Source organism: Glycine max, chromosome 9, assembly GCF_000004515.6.
Source record: "Glycine max cultivar Williams 82 chromosome 9, Glycine_max_v4.0, whole genome shotgun sequence".
NCBI lineage: Eukaryota > Viridiplantae > Streptophyta > Magnoliopsida > Fabales > Fabaceae > Glycine > Glycine max.
In genome coordinates this window covers 47,243,923-47,266,374 of record NC_038245.2, presented here as the reverse complement: position 1 = coordinate 47,266,374, position 22,452 = coordinate 47,243,923, and the positions used below count along the sequence as shown (strand labels likewise).

The window sequence follows — 22,452 nt, the reverse complement described above, 5'->3', positions numbered from 1 at the left end:
CAATTATATATTTAATTTATTTTCTAAATATTATATAAGATAATGATATTCGTACACAATTTATTAAAATTCCTAAATATATAATTACTTGGAGAAGTTTTTTTGTGATGTAGATAAAAAATGCATAATTTATAAGTTTTGATTATGTTGTCCCTCCTGAAAATATAATAGAATCTGGAAGTTTGAATGAAGTTAGATTCACACTGAACAAATGCTCTCAATCTATTTCTATTTTGTAAGACATCAGATCTCCTCACGAATGCTGGTGCCCAAAGCCAAAACGCACCCACAAAGCAGATAACGGCGTCGTATGCAACCCTCAAATGAAGTGCAAGAAACATACCTCAGACCTTAGCAGCACCGTCGGCGTCTGCGCCTCCTGTCTAAGGGAACGCCTCATATCCCTCGCCGCCGCCCAGGCCCAAGCCCAAGCCCATCACCCGCAGGCCCAATTAACGCGAGTCATCTCACGCGCCTCCGACGATTATTCCAGAAACTCAGACCCTAACCCTCCCCCACCGTTAATCTTCCCTCGCTCTGTTTCGCCCTACGTCTCTCGCCGGAAGTCTGACTACCCCGCCGACTGGCACCACGACCGCCGCGAGAGGCTGTTCTACAGCACTCCGCAGCTCGGTCCCACCTTCTGCGCCGGCGATTCCGAATACCACGCCGACGCGAAGTCGTTCAAGAAACGCTTCAACAAGTTCCGCATATTCGCGAAGATTTTCAGGACCAGATCGGAGAAGTTCCAGTCGGATCCGTCGTGCGAGCAGGCCTCGCACGCATCGCCGTCGTGGTTCTCGGCGTTTTTTCCCACACGCCGGAGGAACAAGGATCGGAGTGGAACGACGAAGGAATATTCCTCCGCCGCCGCGCGCCGGCGGTACCGCCCGTCGGATCGCGGAATGTCGCCGGTGACGACCGAGGATTTCGGCGACGAGTGTGATCAGTCACCGTCGGGGAGCGGATACGTCTCGGAGGCGTCTCCGTGGTGGCGGAGAACGCCGGCGGTGGCGCCGTCGGCGCGGCGGTCGAGGCTAGGGCACACGAAGAGCGCGTCGGGTTCGGGCATGGCGCTTTGCCTGAGTCCCCTAGTTCGGGCGAGTCCAAACCGGAGGTGGAACAACAAGGGATTGCCGCCGGAGATGGCGGAGGTTAGGGCCGCAGCGGCGAAGCCTCATCTCTCGGCCGCGGCGTCGTTTTGCGCGAACCGTTCCAGGAAGCTTGCGGATTTTGGACGAGTCAACCATAACCGTTGATTTTGTTTACCTTTCAAATGAGCGGACCCGACCCGATCCGGTGAATTTTCATTCTCATTCCATATGTTATCGGTTTTGTGCACATTCTTCATTTCATTTCTTCATCATAAAGGAAAAAAAGAAAAAAGAGAAACATTTTTTTTTTAATTTTCTTTGTACACAAATTGTTCACTACATGAAACACAAAGTCTAGTGTTATTTTAATTTTAGTTTTTACTGATATACTAGTTGACATTGGTGTGATTTTGCAATTACATGTGATGTGTGATGTTACATTGACTTGAATTGTTTGGCAAATGTGTATGGGATTAATGTTCTTGGGAATCTACACCTATACATTTTTTTCACAATGAGACTATTCCATTCTTCTTCGTTATTTATTTACCTTCTCAACTGACAACTGAGCGCTTTCAATTATTAGTTTTGACCGTGCTCTTAATTGTGTACTAATAAATGTAAATATAATTAGTTCAATTGGAGGCAATTAATTAATACTAGAGTTTAAACACTTAAACAAAGAGATTCTGTAATTGTTTTATAATATTGACATTTTATGAGAATTTTAATAAAAAAAAGCGTTTAAAAAGTCAATGTAAAAGCATTTAATGATAAATATAAATATAAAGATAATAATTTCATCATGATATGGAAATTGAGTCTGAACTAGATTAAATGCATGTTTGAAACTGAGTCATTGAAAGAAAAAAGGCACATCAATTATAACTCTAGCTCCGAAGATAACTTCTGCGCTAATTTTTGCTTAACGTGAGACATGGAGCTACTTCCAAACACACTAAGGAGTTTAAACAAAAGTAATAAAAGAATAGTGAACTTATTAGTGAATAGAAGAAGTGATTGGTACAAAATACTACTTTTTTCAAGAAAAGAAACTTTAAACTTAACAACATAATCGTAATCCTAATGGCTAATGGAATACTCAAAAGAAGGTGTTGTATAATGTATTGTTGGTGGATGAAAAAGCAAGAAAATTGAAATTGGGTTGGAGCAAAAGTGAAGATAGTGGTGAGGAGCATAATGAACGGATTGTGCTCCCCACTTGAACTGGAAGTCAATAGATGAAATGGTGGGGGCATTGGCGTTGAATCTGAAATGAATGTTGCGGTTTTGTGGTGGTGAATTACAACACATAAAACTATTGCAAGTGTTGGTGACGCTCATAAGTGGGCCCCACACCATTTAAGCACTTTCTGCGGCTAGCTTAATTCCCCTTTTCTACCCCTTTTAAATGCATATACTGTTTATTTTACTTTATTTGGTTTCGTAATTATATAATATTTTTTATATCACATGTATTTTTAACTGAATTATTATACACTTCAAATTTCTCTTTTCAGATTTTTAACAAAATATACCTACTAAGGACTTATATATGAGATATCTGATTAAATTAAAACAACATTACATCAATTAATCCATATGATAACTAATTATACACTGTTTAATATAGACTGCGATGGAGTATAGGGTGGACTCGGTCAGTCTTTTTGGTGGAATCTTCTATTCATTTTAGGAAACACGCACGACTAGTCCATTTGTGTGTTTAGAATTTTTTATGAGTACTATTTTAGTGAATCTGTTTTTGTTATTAACAAAGATACGTGAGAAGGTTCAGTCAATTAGTTTGAATAGAATGAAATGAGGTAATGATCACACACAAAAAATATAGAAGGGATGTAATCTTGAATTTGATTTGTATCTATCTATCTATTTATACTTTTCAATTATTTTGAGAAAAGAAATATTTAATTATAATTGTTAGATTAAAATTTATGGTTGAGAGAATTAATTTATTTGCAAAAACTCAAGTTTAATTATTTTATGTGTTTGCTAAAAAGGTTTGATAGTAAATTAATTTATTTTCTCCCAATTCCCGTTGCAACTTAAGCTAGGAGTTAAAGAAGAGCGTACTAAATTATTCAGCCACTCATAAAATAGTACACTACAATTAAGATACTAGTATACTCTACTTTAATATAGACTGGTGAATCATTAAATACATTAAGTGATAGGTTTAGCTAAAGGTTTTTATTTATAGTGTCAAAGTGCAACTAAATGTAGTTGTGATGGTATAAAAAGTGTTTTGAGAAAAGAAAAGGATTTTTCAATCTTTCTTTGTGTGATTCTTTTTAGTTTATTAGGATATATGGGGTATGTCTCAATTGAGAAATCAATTTTGATGTGGATAAAATTGTTAGAATATTTACCTCAATATACATGGAGTAGAACAGGCAGATCGTCAAGGTTAGTTGAAGAATTATGTTATGAGATAATCACTGAACACTTCTATTAATTCACTTGTCAGGTCATTTTTATTTAGTCTACCTTTCTCTTTTCTTCTCTCATTTAATCTTATCATTCATAATCAATTCCTTTTCAATTGAGAATACCACCATGCTTACGCCATGATATAATTTGCACCACTGAATTTGGTCAATTTCAACCACCTACTCTCAGTAAAAGTAAATGAAAAGAACTTCTTACTTTAGAAGCAACAAATTGCAACACAGCAATTCGAGGTTGTAACAAATTCCAACAATTCATCACTCCAACCACTTTTAATTCCACCAAAATGCACTATACCGAAGGCAAAGTAACTACAAGTAAAAATGATGGTTTCCTAGAGTTGGAACAACAGGATTAACTTATCTTTTAATTGAGGACTAAAGATTAATCTTTTAAGATGCTGAGATTTATTTGAGGGGTTAATGACCTCTACTAATAAATGTTCTTTCATATATACAAACCAGAATATTAAACTCCTAATCACATACTTAAAAAATATGATTATTTGCCGATTACACTACACCACATTGGTTGTGGCTTCAATTTCTAATGTTGGAGAACATGTTATCTTAGTAGATAAGTTTAACTGTTTTTGCTTTTCAAACACGAACAAGGATCATACAATTCATTTTTGAACTGAGGAATATAAAATATAATCAAGGTCAAATGATGAGCATTTTATATTTACTGAAAATCAAAACCTTCAAACTAATCAATCTCTATTAGTAATTGCATCTATATATTCTCAAGAGCAACTAGAGGTTTTTTAGTGAAGTCCAAAAGAATAATGTACATAATGCATTTGACACGTCTATCAACTTAGGCTTCAATCTTGATCCTTATATTGTCGGGGAAAAATAGTTTCTATTACTTATTTAGGAAGCGAAATAAAGAAGCACATGAATGCTGCAGATGCTATGTCTGCCTATGGGAAACATATGGATACTATGGACAATATAACACCTCTTGCAATAAATTTGCCTTCCCATTCTTGAAATTTTTTCCAAAGACCACCAAGCAAGATAACTGTCAAGAATCATGATTGCAACATGGCTGAGTTTGGGTTATTAATTCTGGTGTCACAAGTCACAACACTAATCTGCAGCAAATCATAGGGACTTGAACAGGCTTCAGTACCATAGAACAGTTTTTGCTATTCTATCATGAATTCCCCCTTTAGTCCTTCTGTTTCCTTTTTACTCATGATTTATTGCATGTTCCATTAATCATTAGAAACCTTATTAACATTAGCAAACTGACAGATTCAGTTTATTTTTAGCTTCATCCCTCCCTTGTTTTGTCAAATCAGATTATCACAGGCCACCAATAACATTATTTCTTTTGTAAAGACATAGTTCACTCAATTTAATCTTCAACACCATCTTAGTTCCTCCTCTCATTTTCTGAAGCAATTTGTAAATTCTGTAAAAAAAAAAAAGTGCTACGGTGCTAGCTTCAAATTATGTTAATATCGTTAAATTCTTTTCAATGTTCTCACTTTAGCATTGCGGACTAGCTAGGACACCCTACATCTGCAACTCTAAAAGACAATTCTCAATACTTGTAAATTCCACTACCTTATAAAAAAGACATTGATTTCTTTGATGCTCGCTGTTATGGAAAATATCATATATTGCTAAGGCAACAATTTCAACTGCATCTGCCACAATTTGCACTAAACTCCCAGAACTCATCTACATTGGCTTATCGGGACCTGTTGTCCAATGTTTTGGAATATTATCCCCTCTTGATTATACTGAAAAACAGAAAATAAATATAGAATCACAAAATGAAATATTGGAAGAGGGGATATTCCAAAATAATTAGTACGCTAATTTGGTCCCTAGTTTCATTTCCTTTGTGCTTCTAATTTATATCTGTTACAACTTACAAGTTCACATTATAAACACACGTTGCCTTTTCAGAATATACTCCTACCATGTGGATTCAACACACATTTGGTCTTTGTGATTCGTAATCGATTCTTTTCAAAAACCCATTAAAATTACCTTATGGCATAAGGCCAAGGCCTGACCACACACTTCAACCGAAGTTTAATGGTTATGTACCGTAAAAGTTTTTACACTGTCAAAGTTTTGTTCCAAACATTAATTCATCATGAATTCTTTATATAAAGAGAAATATATAAATAATAGATACGTTTTACTTAAAACTGCATTCCGAATTTCCCCATAGCTTATTAATTTATTTCTTTGTAGTTATAACGAATTAATATTGTTGCAAATAAATAATCTATTTGGAAAAAATATAGCAAGTAATGATAATAACATTGCTTTTATGCTTGTCTCAGTCTCACAGAAGCGTAATCCTATACACACATTAGACAAAAGAAAAATGAGAGAGATTCATGGTGGATTTAAAAAATAGAAAAGAGAGAGAGAGAGGAATTTGGTGATGGAAGGTGAGGATTAAACATATATAAGGTTAGTAAAAAAAAGTAGATTTATGAATAATAATAAGATGGAGTTTGGTATACAAATGTTTTACTCCCTCTTGTCATATATATATTGGTCACTTTCAATTGAATTATTAAGACTAAGGAAGGAAAGTTAAGTCATTAAATATGTCTGAAAATAAAATAAGTTTTCAATTATACTCTAACATAATTACATATTCAACTAATTTCACTAATAATTAATTAAATGCTTAGTCTAAATTATTCTCTCGCGTTCTTTCTCTTCCACACCATTATTAATATTCACCTATTACTCTACTATCTCCATCAATGGATATGGACCAATAACAACCTTCAATCTCAATATTTCTCTTCCCTAATAATAAAGTATTGAGAATAGTATAAAGAACATAATTGAAAAATTATTATTAATAGGTTAGTTGGTGACTTATAAATAGGACCAAGTATTCTTTTTAGAATGTGACCAATATATAGGATCGGAGGGAGTAATATTTAAATAATGTTATAAATATAAAAGATTTCCATGATTAACAAAAGAAAATATAAAATATTCTTTACTTAGTGTTTTGTTTAGGTAAATTTTTGTGAAATAGAGGGGGTAAATATCGATGAGATTTACACTAATGACTAATGAGCAATCATACAAGTGAGTCACACCGTCATTTTACTCGTCTAAGCCAGTCATCAAGTCAAACCATCGACTCTAATATCAATTGTTGGAAACCCAAGGGGGTAAACATAAAACTGAACCTTAAGATTTTAGATTAAAATGTGATATCAAACTCATTTATGTGATTGTTCATAACTTATTGGTGTAAATTTTCCTAGAGTATGTTTGGATGAGGAAATTTAAAATTCTGAGAAATTTTAAATTCTAAGAATTTTAAATACTTCAACTGAAATTCTTTTATTTTCAAAATTTTGTGTTTAGATAAAAAAAATAAAAATTGTGACGGTGAAAGAAAATGAATGCAAAAAGAATAAAAGATATGATTGGTGTGCTTCCAAAGAGAAGAATATTGATGCGGCATGGGAAGTTACATGGGAATCGGCACTCGACGACGTATATCATCATACCCGACCACAACATTCAGTCAACGACCTAAGGCATGGCCCAAGCCATCCGCCCTGGTGAGCACCTCCGCCGCTTGATAGGCAGCAATGACTATTCCCTGACTGACGGGTGCAGTTCTACGTGTCCCCATGCGCCCGCACTCGATCAACACTCTGCGATCTCAAACAATGTTTCTTGAAGAAAAGAATAATCGGCATGAGGGGAGAGTTGAGAGTTCGAAAACCAGATTTTGGGAACTTTCAAGTGGAAGAGAGGATGAGAAATACGCAAATATTCTTGGAAGGTTCTTCTATCAAAAATAGAATTTCAAATTTATTACTTCTTATAAGAAAATTAAAATTTCACACTTTTAGTTGTTTAAAATTCTGTTTTAAAATTTCAAAAATTTAAATTCTTCATAAAAAATATCCAGACAATGAATTTTAAATTAAAAAAATTTAAATTTTCTCATAAATTACTTTTCTCAATTAAAATTCTCTATCCAAACGCATTCCTAATATTTACTCAACAGTAGAATTTTAGGAGAATTGTTTTAAGATATATTTATTAATACTTAAATTTTTAATAATATGTGTTTCTTTTTTGAACAAAATTTTATTTTCATGAGTTTAGTCACTTTACAATTTTTTTAGATTAATGTTTATGTATTGACTAAATTTTGTATTATTATTCAATCATAAATCATTGTTTAAATTATTTTAAGATAGTTGTTTTAAAATTTATGAGTTGTGATTAAATTACTGTGTGAAATTTTTTATATTTTATCCGTGTATAATTTTTTTTTCAAGAAAAAGTTTAACAAAACTATTAAATGATACGAAATGAAAGCTGCACGAATAACATTGAATGAGTACTGATGCAGTGAAAAAATAATCATCAAAATTATTTTTGTTTATCACCTGCCCAAGTTTCCCGTCAGTTCACACAAATATATACAATCAATGTATGCATCGTATATATGCACTTCTTGACGTTTTAATTTCACTATGCAGGAAAAACTTTATTTATCGTCATTCATAAATTATAATATAGGGTCAGATTTATGCCTATGTTTTTATTTATATGGTGTTTAATTTTTTTATTTTTACACGATATGATAATTCATCTCATACTTTACTTTAATAATTTTTTTCTCAAGTGTTAATTTCATTCACATGATAATTTCTCCATCCAATGAAAATCATTTTTATCCATGAATATTTTCATGATGGTCATTAAGGTCCACATGTTTTAGATATTCCACCCACGGGATACGCTACCTGAACTGATCGTTAACAAGACTTTCGATATAAAGGATCCCAGGTCAAGGATTTATCACCGTCATCTTACTCGTATGAACCGGTTACCAAATCAAACTATTAGCTCTCATACAAATTGTTGTAAAATCAAGGGGGTAAATATTGTGGAGACTTACATTAATGACCTGTGAACAATCATATAAGTGAACTTAATACCACACTTCATCTTACTTGTCCAAACTGATCACCAAGTTAAATCATCGATTCTGATATCAATTATTGTGTAATCAGGGGGGCTAAACACGGGAGAGATTTACAACAATGGATCATGATCAACCGCATAAAGTAAATTTAACACTAAATTTTAACTAAAAACCATAAAATCTTATTTATAGATCTTATCTTTATTTATATGATTGGTTATGAGTCCTAATATAAATCTTTCAAGTGTTTAGGCCTTCGTTTTCCAACAAATATTCCATCCAAAACATAAAAAATATAATACTAAACAATACATAATGATAATCAAATCATTTGAAAGAAAGAAAAAAATATTCTCATCCGTCGTGTTCAGTGCAAAAGATGTCATTTGATCCAATTATAAAAAATATTTTGTCACACTGATAAAATAATATTTTATCACAGTAAGCTATTGTCCGTAAGAAATGATTAGTAAGTCTCATATCAATGTAATTATAAACCTCAGTTGTGTACAAGATGTTCATGAGAAAAGTCAGAAAAATAATTGTTAATGTCGACAATGGGGACTTTAACATTTATAAAAAAAAAACATATATCATGATGTTGTCAAGATCAATCACTTGGGAGATGTATTACACATGGAAATTTTTTATTTGCTGTCAACATATGACAACTAGGCTTAGCACAAATGCACAATCAAGATTGGACCTAACTTTTTCAACTTGGACAACCCATTGATCCTAACTCAAACCTCATGCAATTGCATACTCACCTATATCAGTTGATGACCAATTAATGTGATGTGTCATTGGGCCAAAGCCAACTCTTCCTCATCCACACCTACAACTCCTTCATTAACTTCACTGTTCTCTCATCATTCGAATTCTTTACCATCTCTTGAACCCCATACCGCTCCTCTATACTTCAGCAGATCAAACAAGTATTTTCCTTCTTTTTAATTATATTATAAGGGTAAAGTATCTACTGATTTTTTATTTTGTTAATAATTAATTCTTAATTTTAGTTAAACTACTTTTAATAGAATCTTTTATTTTTCTTGATCAAATTTTTCTATTTACTACATTTGGATTTAAAAAGAATTTTAAAAAATAGAACTTTCATTTTTTAATGATATTATAGGTGCAATTTATCTATTGAGTTTATTGATAACTAATCATCTTTGAGAAACCTAACTACATGCTATTTAGTATAATATCTTATTCCAATTATTTTTTTCATCTACAAAACTTAAATTTAAGATTTTATTTAAAAAATTCAAACTCAATTTCACTTATACCAATATAATGTTAGTACCAAAATATTTTCATTTAGGACAAAACGCACGCAAAATTTTAAGTACTTTTAACCTTGTTCTCTAATTAAAAATAAAGTTAAAGTTACGCATTAATATTTTATGCTAACCTCTAATATAATAATGGAAGTTTAATGTTTATATATTGACAATGTAAAATAATTTTATACTATCATTCAATCACAAATCACCTTTGAATTACTTTAAAATAATTATTTTAAGAGTTTAATGCTTATGTATCGATAATGCAAAACAATTTTACATGATCATCTAATTATAAATCACTGTTTAAATTATAATTACTTTAAAAGTCAATAAACTTACCATAGTGAGTTATGATTGGATAACTATGTAAAACTTTTTATACTGTTAATGTATAATTTTTTTTCTCTTATTTTAGAAGCCAACATATTTATCATATATGTGATGTGTTATGATTAAATGAATATTTTTATATTGGGAATGCATAATCCTTTTCTCTAATATTATTTACACAAAATTACGGGTGTGAAACTCCACTTCTCAAAACCAACACTTAAAAGAACTACATTTAAGTTTTGTACTTATATTTCCCCCCATGAACTGGGTTGAAATTGCTAATTAAACAGGGCTAATGCAAACAATAGTTTTGCTGTAACCTTATTGATATTGAGAAGCAAGAAAAATATGAATAATAACGAAATTAAATTAAGATTACAATTATTTTCTTATTTTACAGCCTTGTTCATGTATTCTGGAAGGCAAAGGAGGAAAAACCCATAGAAAAAGAAAAATAACTAAATTTGAAATGAATTAAGTGAATAATTCACTTTAGCGAGAAAAACAAGAGCTCGCGATCATTAATGAAATTGAAAAGGGAAAAGATAAATAAATTCATAATTTATTATACATGTGAGTGTGGTGATATTCATTGGTAATTTTCTTATGAATGGTTGAAAGTTGTAACTAGATTGAACAACTGCCAGGACAATGTTCTTTATTAGTTGGCCGCATCATCAAAAAGAGGTGGGCTTCATAATCTGTAGTCTGTAGTTGTTAAAGTGAAACTCAAGTATTTTTAGCAATTCAATTGGATATGATAGCATAAAGAAGTTTGACATTGAAAGAGGATTAAATTAAATTAATAATGAAAAAAATTGCAAAGAAAACTTATATCAATCTTAAGACTTCCACTAATCATACAGAGATTATTCAACTTATTACAATTCACAAAAGCCATAAAAATACATTTGGAATACGAAGATCGGAGACTTCCAAGTTCCAACCAGTCCGAGACACCAATAAACTTTTCATTTCTTAAATGAGAGAACAATAATCTAGAATGACCAATAACTTCATAACTATACTACCTCACAAGTTCAGTGAGACTGAAGGAAAAATAAAATCTAAAGCTAGCAAATGGTGTACTGAAGGATTTAAATCTAAAAAGAAAAAAGGAAACTTCGACAAAGGTATGACCAAATTGAATATTCTCAACATGAAGAATCATTTTGGGACTTAGTAGCAGCTTGTGCATGTCTTGTCTTTGAATCATCAAGATAATTCTGATAAATATAAGAGGCAAAACCCCATAGAGCCAAAAGCATAGAAATTATCTTCACCCCATTCATCTTATCATGAAAAACTATAACAGCAGCAATAGGAGTTACGGCTAAAGAAACTGTGCTTATAACATTGGAGTAGAGAGAAGACACTAGGAAGATCAAGCCAACAACACCAACAGAGCATACCTGCCAGGCTATTGAAGTCCAAACCAAAGTCATAACATAAGCAACATATCCTTTCTGAAAACCCTCCATTTCTCCATGCAAAGTACGCCATTCCCCACTTGCAAATAGGCCTATGACAGAAGCACCAGAGGCAACGAATGATGTGTAGATTTGCATTTCCAAAACAACAGAAAATGTTTCCTTCTTCAGAACCTTCTCAAAGGTCAGCTGCATGAGGGAAAGCAAAAGAGAGTACACTGCAGAAGCTCCAAGGGTACATAGGAAACCAATAATGTACTTTCCCTTGGAGAAACCAGATGGTTCATCTGTGTCTTCGTTAACAGCAAGGAGTGCAGCAGATAAAGTGAGAACCACTGTAGAGTTTATAATCAAGGCAGTGAACTTTTGAGAATTGATAAAATATGAGAAAACTGCATTAAAAGCTAACTGTGATGCACAAATCAGCGAATAGGTAGAAGCCGAGAGGTATAAGAGTCCAGTGGAGTACATCATATTGTCAGCAGCAATTAAGACTCCAAGACCAAAATATATCAAAAGAATAATTTTGATGGGAGGTGAAGCAGAAGTTGAAGCCTCTGGAGGTGAAGGAATTGTAAATAATGGAATGAACAAGATCGGGAAGGCAGCAGTTTGAACTAGAGTAGCCATCCATTTACTATTTCCACCCTGATCATAATAAAATCTTCCAAGGATAACAGCAGCAGATTGGCCAACTATAAGAAAGGCTATGCTGAGTGTCACAAGACACCACCATTGCCATCGCTTATATTTATTAAACGCTAATTCAGACATCGATCCAGGTACGATCATCGGTTCTTCATTATCTGAAATTTGAAGCATCCTCTTTAGATTTTCATGATAGTAAATGAACATACAATTGGTTTTCAACAACACAGGCACTAGCCTTATCCCACTGGCTAAGATCGGGTACATGGATTATAAAACGCCATTGGACTCAGTTAAAAATCAAATTCCATGTGATATATTACAATTGGTTCTCAAATTGGACTATTTATTTATTAATTAATTGAACAGCAACTTGACAATGTGGATTTACACAAGTCATCGAGGATCTAAAATGAACTCTCATTTCCCTTTGGATGGCAACTAGATTTCCCCTAAAGCCACTAAAATCTTGCTATGTGGACAACTCTCCTGAGGGGGATCCTCTAACATCCAGGGGGGCTAGATGAGTAGCTGCAACTAAGTAAAACTGTCCTTGAATGACTCTAGATTCGCAGTCCACTAGTCCTAGCCTGTCATTGGTGCCCTGATCCTTATTTTACCACCAAATATAATTGAATGTAACTTTTACACTATTTCGCGAATGTTTGGATTTTAGTTGAGAGAGTTCAAAAGTATTTTTACTCCTAAAGTGTAACAATTTCTTATTGCTTCATATTGTGCAATTCCCAATTATGCATTAGAATTCATAAACTTACTTTCCCAACTTTTATCCAAACATAGTCAAAACATCGATGGTAACGTAAAAGCATCCTAGCAATATACATAAACCAACCGAAACAGCAGATAGCACCTCTCAGCCATACATACATACAAACCTCGCTAAAGGCCAAACATTTGAGAACAATCAAAACTACACAGGGCGAGAAATATAAATAAACATGAAAAAAATCTGCATACCGGTTTCCCTTAAATCTTAATGACTCAATTAAAAACAAAAAAACAAAACACGAAACTAATAACACGGAAAATCAATGATTGAAAGAAAACCGATATCTTATTTTCTATTATCTATGAAGTTTGAAATCCAAATAAATGAGATAAAACAGACTGAGGTACCCGTCATGTTGTTGAGAAGCTTTGGGGCGATGACGAGAAGGAGTTAAGAGAGAGAAAGGTTTTCAATTTTGACTTTTTGAAGAAGGTTTAAGGGAAGAACATGACCATCAATGAATGAACATGCGATGGTATTTAAGTCGTGATGAAATTGAATCGAATAAGATTCAAAGGTTTAGATAGGGAGCGGAAAATGGCAATTCTCATTGTTCTCGCACGTGACACGGTCGAACAAAAGAGAAGAAAGCCAACTTAAGATTTGTTGTTGTTGTCTTGTGTTCGAATGGAATCACCCACACCCTTCTTTTGTATAGGTTGGAATTCAACACTGGCTAGATTTAACGGTGACTGAGTGAGATTTAGAATAATTTGTTTTAAAAGAAATTACTTTAAGATTATGTTTGATAAAAATAATTGAATAATTAATTTAACTTAAGCTAAAAAGTTAACTAGTAGCGGAAGAGTATAATAAGAAACCGAAAATTTAATTTATTAAATTATAAATGTGTGATAAAATTAGTTGTTGAAATAGTTGTAAAATGTAAAATAAAAGAAAAAATTAAATTATAATTTATTTTAAAAAGATAACAAAGGAAATAATAAATATATCAAGGATAAAAGTAAAATAAAATATAAAAAATAGGAACTCGTATTTCAAAAAATGTTTATTCAAATAACATTTAAAAATGTTGAAAGTTACTAATTTTTTTCATTAAACAATCAAATGACATTTTCAATTAATTAAAAAAATTAAAAACTAGTTAAAATATCTTCTCGAACATTGTCTAAATATATTTATCCTTTTTGCTATCATATGTAGCTTTTTTTATCAATGTCTCATGCCTTTGTTTACTTTATAAATACTAAGAACAATTGTTTTTCCTGATAGGTCTAAATGGTAAGGTTTAGTTACTTTACCTTTGAGTCAATCCTAATCATGATATTAAAGAATTTACAATATTTACACATTTTATTCAATTATTTGAATTAAATTTATTTGATAGAATCACTAGACAGCTCACATTTTACATCAAGACATAAGAGTGATAACATGTGTGATGTAAAATCAAACAACACTAAGATAATATAATATAAGAGTTACTTTCATTTTTTAGCTGGCAATTTGGTATGCTTATAAAACAAATGTTATTTCATATAATTAAAAATTGATAATATTTATACACAGATTTAATTAATGAAATTAAAATATAAGAGTATTAATAATAACATATAATTAATAAAAAAATAGTTATTAATTATATCAAAATGAATATTTACATTATATATTAGTATAAATTTTTATAAATGATACTTAATTCTATTATAAATAAAATTTAAGCAATTTTATTTGGTAAATAATACTTATAGTGAGAGTAAAATATATGGAATGCCAAAAAGCAAATAAATGTATTTATCAAATTGTTAGTTATATGATTTCTATGAGTTATGTTAGTGGATTTTTTTTTGAATTTGATTAATATTATAAAACATTTTTGGTCCTTATTCTAAAAAGCGATACGTATAGTAAAGCCAAGGTATTGACATTTATACATGATTTAGGAAAGATCCACAATCCAAGTCCAACTTTTATAGTGTGTTTGGATTGAGCAATTCAATAAGGAAATTCATTTTTTAAAGGAATTTAAAATGATTCATGATAAAAATAATTTGTTTGAATAGAATATTTGAAAGAAAATTTAATTTTTGATATTTTTATAAATCATTTTGATTGACTAAAATAGTGGTATTTCAAATTCTCTCAAAAATATAGAATTTGAAATTCTTTTTTCAGAGATGCTAATTCTAACTCACATTCTTGGTCGCGACTCTTTCTCGTTCAACACTTGCAATTACGGGTGACCAAAGTTTTAACGGCCGACATCGACATAAGTTGTTTTTCACTGATGTTGGCCGAGGTTTTTTTTGTCAAATTTTTTTTGTATAATGTCAACCAAAGCTATTTTTTGTCAATATCGGCTAAGATTTTTTTTAAAATGATGTTGGTTAGGGTTATTTTCTCAATGACGTCAGTCATGGGAATTTTATGCTGACGTTGGCCAAGGATTTTTTTGACCGTTATCATCTAGGTTTTTTCTCAGTTGATGTTGACCAATGATTTTTTTGGCCGACGTTGGTTTGATTTTTTCTACTGACATTAGTCATGGCTAACTTTTTGAGTAGTCGCCTGCTAGGGTTTTTCAATCAATGTCAACTAGGTTTTTCCAGCCAACATCAGCCAAAGCTATTTTTTAGCCAATATCGGCTAGGGTTATTTTTCCGCCGATGTTAGCTTGAGTGTTTTGGTTGATGTCAACTAGATTTTCTTAGCCGACGTCGGTTAGAATTTTTTTTGCTGACATCGACTAGGGTTCTCTAGCTGACATCAGTCATAGCTATTTCTTAACCACATTAGCTAGGATTTTTGTTTGGTGTTGGCTAGGATTTTTTATGCTAACACCAGCTAGGTATTTTTTATCGACATCGGGTATGACTATTTTTAGTCGACATCGACTAGGCTTTTACAGTCGACATCCACTAGAGTTTTTTTGTTAACATCGGTCAAAACTATTTTTTAGCCAACATCAGCCAAGGTTATTTTTATAGCTGATGTTGGGTAGGGTTTTTTGTTCGACATTGGTTAGGGCTATTTTTTAGCTAACTTCGACTATGGATTTTTCGGTCAACGTTGACCAATGATGTTTTTCGGCCGACATCGGGTAGGTTCTATTGGTTGGCATCGACCAAGCTATTTTTTAGCCGATATTGGGTAGATTTTTTTGTCAATGTCTGCTGGGATTTTTTAGGCCGACGTTGGCTAAAAATAGCCTTGGTCAATGTCATTCGAAAAGACCCTAGTCGGTGTCAGCCAAACAAACCCTAGTCGATGTTGGTAAAAAAAACCTAACCAACATCGGTTGAAAAATAGACTAAACCAACGTTAGTTGAAAAATAGTCCTCGCTGACGTTAGCTGACAAATATTCTCGGCATACTTTCACACAAAAAATCCTATTTGATGTCGACCAAAAAATAGTCTTGGTTGATGTCGGTTTAAAAACATCACTAGTTGTGGTAAGCTAAAACAGCCCTAGTTAAAATTATCAATATTTTGTATTTTAAATTATTAAAATTTGAAAAATATTTTTTAATTAATATTTTAAAATTAGATTGTGTTTGTTTTCTATAAAGTTTAGTATTAAAATTTCATCTACTTAAAATATAAAATTGAAATTTTGCATATGGAGGAAATTGAATTGCCCTATCCAAACAAAGAATTTAAAATTGAAGAAATTTGAATTGATTTATCCAAATAAAGCATTTGAAAAATGAAGGAATTTAAAATCAAAGCAATTCAAATTTTAGGTATTTCAAATTTCCTAAAATTTTGAAATTCCTAATCCAAACACAAGGTTAATTTTTTGTTCTATAGGAATTGGAAATGTTTGTTTTGCAAGTACGTGGTGAGGAATGATTGGGAAGATCTCTAGTACTACTAGCAACACGAACAATAATTACAATGATGAATACTGACGTTATGGAATATATTTGAAACATGTGTTCGTATTAGGTATGTACAGTATGTGTATCTAAAAAAAAAGATGAATAGTGAGTAGAGGGTGGTGCAACGTTTTGTCCGGCACTCTCACTATTATCCTGGATTTCACATTGTATTTCCGGAAAAAATGTAGTCCAGATTGGCGAGCTAAGTTGTGGAGAATGGGTTGACCAAGCCTGATTTTATATGAGCTATTATTGTGTTAGCCTGTCCTGGACCGTAAGCTTTTTGCAACCCAATTTTTGTTTCCTGCACTCCATAGGAAATAATAAAGAAACCAAATGGACTAATATTCCCTTTTTCTTTATTAGTCTTATTGTTCCCCAGAGCAACTAATCCGTAATGTACAATTATTCCAGCATACATGTTTCATAATATATTTGATATATTTCAATACAGATTAATTATTCTAAAATGATACAAGTATTCCAAAATACTTGTATCATTTTGGATTAATTATTTAGTAATGATTCTCAATTCAATAGAATTCATCATTTTTAAATTGTCCCTTCAGATCAGATTCGACAACAATAGTTCATAATCTCAATTCTAAACAACACCTTTTCATTTTGCAAAATTCAACCATCATTTTTTCCATCGTCACCTCCATGCATGGCTTGTCTCCCCCCTAACACCCAACCCAATCCCCCACCTTCCCTCATTTGAAACCCTAAACCCTCACAACAAAATAATTCCCAATCCGCAAAGTTACACATATTTCAACAATCACTACACCCAAGTTACACAACATAAGGGTTATCCCATTTCAATTTTGGTGGTGTGTTAGGCAGTGGTGCGGTGGTTGCGACACGATGATGGTTGGGGAGACACAGTGTGAAAGCAATGCAGTGGTGGAAGTGCAATGGTGATTGTGGTTGGTCGATGAGTGATGGTGTTATAGTGGTGTGTTGAGGTGGTGGTAACATAAAACGACAATGTTGGTGGTTGCTACGGGGTGGAGTGGGGGGCACCGTCACGGTAGAAGCAAAGCAAGCAACAAGCGTAACCACCACTTAATGGGAATGAACATGAGTGGGTCCATGGTGGGGGTATTTAGGGGATATAAAAATTTTGGGGTACAACCAGCAAATGTAGATTGTGAAAAATCGGATTAGGTTGTTTCCTGTTTTCATTTTCACTAGAAATAAAAAATGGTAATGGAGATGTGTTTGGTTGGATTTTTGAAAACATTTTCAGTAAAAATATTTTCCCAAATGAACCAAAAAATGAAAACAATAAAATCTCGTTTTCAACAGTTGAAAGCAAGAACCTCATTTTGGGTAAAATGAAAACGCGGTGGCAATGAATGTAATTTTAAGCAAATCTAAAAATACATTTCCTTCCTTTCCTTCACACGCTTTTCTCCTCTTCGACAAAAAACAGAAAACAAGAAGTCAAACCAAACATGTTTTCAAAATTCTAATCTTTTAAAAATGAAAATAATTTTCCGAAAATGAAAATGCAAACCAAACACATCCTAACCTTTTTTGGCTTTGCGTATCCAACCACTCAGCATTTTTTTGTTATTTCCCAAATTATCCCTAGCAAATTTATGGATATGTAACTTGTATGATCCTTACCAAAATATAATTTGTAACTTTCAGATTATTAATTAAGCTAATAAATCAATTATGTTATAAAATAATTAATGTCATTATATATAACACTAAAATTTATAATATATATTTAATATACATGTAAATTTATATAATAAAATGTTAATTATTTTATAATATAATTCATCTATTAATTTAATTAATAACCAAGAAAGTACTCATAACGCTCATGGTTGTCATTTTTAGCAAGATTTTTCTCTCTTGCTTTACTTACAATTTTTTTTTTTTATTATTTATAAACTTATATCTAAGATTTTGACTTAGTAAGGGTTTAGTTATTTACGTTACTCCCAAATCGCAATTGGCCAATTCCACCAAAGCTCCTCACGCTCACACTCACTCATTTGCAAAGAAAGAGAGAGAAATGGCACTGAGGGCAGCCGTGCTCCGCCACGTTCGTGTGCCACTCCAAGCCGCTCCAAAACTGCAGCCATGGCGTGCCATGTCATCACACGGCGACGATCATCTCTCCAAAGAGGAGGTCGTCGAAAGAGTCCTCGCCGTCGTCAAAGATTTCCCCAAAGTCGATCCTTCCAGGGTTTGTGTCTTCTTTTTTCTGCCCCTTTCATTTTTTACATGGTTTGTTGTTTTGTTATTGTGAAAAAAAGAAAAGAGAGAGAGAGAGAGAGAGAAAGAAAAGAGAAATTCCGAATCGTGAATCTGCTGATTTTTTGTTCAAATGGGTTGTCCCAAAGTTTGGAAAATCGAGGAATGCGTGTGTCCCTGGCCATTTTTGTATTGATTTAGAGCTCAATATTGACCTGGGTGGTGTTTGTAATCTTATTTGATGTGAAAAAAATTTGAAATGGATATATCCCAAATCGTTGTTTTGTTTATTGAGCAGTGCACAAAGGGTCTTCTCAAAATTTGAAAATTACCTTCTTAACCATCTGGTTTGTGTTTATGCTTTGTTGCCTTATGTGAAACTGTGTATCCCAATCTGTTGATTTTGCCATAAGGATTTTCCCATAGTCTGGGTAACCATATGGGTAGTGTCAGTAATATTAATTAGTGTGAAAAAATGCATATCACAAATCATTATTCTGTCGATTTACCCAAAAGGATCTTCCGAAAGATCGATAATTTAGCTCAATGACCTTCTGGGTAGTGTCCGGTCACCTGGGGAATTTTTCGAAAATTTAGTGAGAGATTTTATGCAAAAGAGCAAATTCTGTTGTTTTCAGCTGTATATTCAACTGAGACAGATGATATAGAAAAAACTGGATGACTAGGGCAAAATGTGGCTCAAACTTCTTTCCCTATTGTATTTTGATTATAGTTTTCTTCAGTATCTTCCTAAATGGGTGCCCGGGTGGTGGTCCACAGGGGGTAAGGATTAGATGTACACAGTCTTAACCGATTAGCGGCCCGAGGTGGGTAGGGTGGGTGGGTGGGTTTTGTAATATCTTATGCTAAATCCATCTAAGGCCCCAATTATTCTTATTCACAGCAAAGAGGTTGAGTTTGATCCTTTCTACAAGGCCTTACAAAATATAAGCAGTACTTAATTTTCAGTATTAAATGGAGAGCTCTGATGATTAGTCTTCAACATGTGCATTGTTTCCATAGTGAAGTAGTGAACATATTTTTTTTTTGGTACGTTTTGGTTCCATTTACACTAATATAAATGTATACTTGGCTACTTGCTCAGAGTAGGTTTCATCATATTTATAGTTTGTTAAACAAATATATAAAACTTGTTCCATTCCCAAACTCAGATAATAAGCTTTTGCCCATAGTTCTTGCACAGCTACAAACTTGAGTAAGTTCCCCCAAATTCAGAAACTTCAGAGCTAGATTGATCTCTTAAGCATATATAGAAACTGGAAAAACTCCCAAGGGATTCATTTATCTAAAAAATAAACATAAACCAAATTGCAAGTGAACAACAATATTACCATATGCCCACACCAAATGATTTAAGTCGATTATAAAGGGGCGCCCAGTTCACAAGACTTCCACTGCCAAGAGTGTTATGGTCTTGTGAATAATATCAGGAGAATCCAAATATTTAAACATTGTAGATCTCTGTTAAGGTCTCAGATCTGTAGATACTATTTTCTTAATATTCGCACAAAAACACTCCTTTTGCTGCTGATATTGGATGGATATCAGTGGAGGAAGTTGTAGTTACACCCATGACTCTGCATGTATATACATTCAGCAAAAGAAATAAAAAGGGTTTCCAGGGTCTTCATTCTCCCTGTCTATGAATATATAGACAGAGAGAGAGAGATTTTACCATTCTAAATTAGCATAAAAATAATTTATTCTAGTGATAAACACAACACAATACAACTAAATAAACAGAATACAGCATAAGCTTGCTGTCCCAGAGTCTTATTACTCCTATAGCTATATGTTATTTCTAGTTCTAACCACTGTTTGTATAACAAAAACTGATGATAGAGCTCAAATTGATAAATTGATTAACTGATGATAGATTGTTTTAATTAATTTTAATCTTAATCATCCATTTCAATTATACAGTTGAGGTTCACTCTTCTCTCTCTCTCTCGTCTCTCACTCAATACACTCAGTATTACCATAAAAAATACATACTCTTATATGTTAAGTATCTCTTGGTTCTCTTGTACTCTTTAAGATAAACTGGCTGGAAGCAACCACACTTTTCCTCAGTCAATCCACTTATGAAATATCCAGGTCATGCATTAAGTTGATCTGAAGCAGTGTCTGCCCTAGGTCATTTTACATCATAATGAAATGCAGCATGTTGTAGTATGCCGCTAAGGATAGACAGTATGAACTATCTCTGTTTTTCCACTCAAAGAAACTAATTTTCATTTCAGAAACTTCCAAAATTGTTTTCAGAACATCTTTCGAACAAACCAATTCATCAAAGACCTTAGATTTCTTTTGCTTTTCAAAACTTTTTTTTAATTGTTGTTCATCCTGTATCATACACGTTATGAGAATGCTGCTAACATTCGCTTTAATTTGATTGCGATTTGCAATGCATGTTCTTCCATTTTGCATATTTGGTCATGCAGCTTTCTTGTAAATTGTAAGCATTGCAGATAATATTTTAATATTTGGTTTACTGCTTTCTCCTTCTCCTCAGGTGAGTCCAGATGTACATTTCCAGAAGGATTTGGGTTTGGATAGCTTGGACAATGTGGAAATTGTAATGGCACTAGAAGAGGAGTTCAAGCTAGAGATCCCAGACAAGGAAGCTGATAAAATTGACTCTTGTCATCTTGCTATTGAGTACATTTCTAACCATCCCATGGCTGGTTAACTAATGTGTCCTTTTTCCTATTTGGCTTCATGTTGAACTTAAACACAGTGCAACCTTGAACCTTCCCCTTACTTTCACTGGATGTTTCTGGAATCTGGTGTTGTTGGTATGTTTTCCTTTTTCCATTTAAATTGGAGTAAAGGGGCTGGTTGTTTAGAATAATGTGAATTGTTCAGAGAAGAGTTTGTCAATGAAAAACTGGGTTTCTAGAATCTGGTGTTTTTGATATGTTTTCCTTTTTCCATTTAAAATCACCTAGTGGAATTTCTTAACACTTTTGTTTCAATTTAGATGGTATAAGCAAATTGACTTGTTTTTAAAAATTAGAGGACTAAATTGAATCTTAAAAAAACTAAAAGATCAAATTGAATCTAATAAATAAATTAGATGACAAAAAGCTAATTTAACGGAATTAATAACAACTAAAGTCTTATTTCATAAAGGTGAGAGCTCAGTTACAAAATAGGCTGCATGATTTTTAAGTCCTGTAAAAAAGAAAAGAGGAAGGCTATGAGTAGAAAAATTCTCAAAAACACTTGTGGCTTGGATCCAAACAGGCGCTAAGAGTAGTATCTCAATGAATAATATCAATGAAGATTTTGTCAAACTGAACTAAATGATGAAATTACTTTAATTGATTTTCTCATCTTTTTCTTCGAGTGCTGCA

At 32.7% G+C, this 22,452-nt stretch overlaps 3 protein-coding genes across 3 annotated transcripts; 2 read left to right on the top strand and 1 right to left on the bottom strand.

Annotated features, from left to right (window-relative positions):
* The first annotated feature begins 323 nt into the window (after positions 1–323).
* LOC102667071 (uncharacterized) lies at positions 324–1,259 on the top strand. The gene has a single exon (XM_006587734.2). It carries the CDS (start codon positions 324–326, stop codon positions 1,257–1,259), a length of 936 nt encoding a protein of 311 aa, XP_006587797.1.
* Positions 1,260–10,975: 9,716 nt separating this feature from the next.
* LOC100819409 (probable purine permease 11-like) lies at positions 10,976–13,631 on the bottom strand. The gene is given in 2 exon segments (NM_001254455.2): positions 10,976–12,380; positions 13,360–13,631. Coding segments are annotated over 2 exon segments (1,089 nt in total). The 5' UTR covers positions 13,367–13,631; the 3' UTR covers positions 10,976–11,298.
* Positions 13,632–18,782: 5,151 nt separating this feature from the next.
* LOC100818873 (acyl carrier protein 1, mitochondrial) lies at positions 18,783–21,997 on the top strand. The gene is made up of 2 exons (XM_003534446.5): positions 18,783–19,064; positions 21,609–21,997. Exons 1-2 carry the CDS (start codon positions 18,891–18,893, stop codon positions 21,783–21,785), a joined length of 351 nt encoding a protein of 116 aa, XP_003534494.1. The 5' UTR covers positions 18,783–18,890; the 3' UTR covers positions 21,786–21,997.
* Positions 21,998–22,452: the final 455 nt, after the last annotated feature.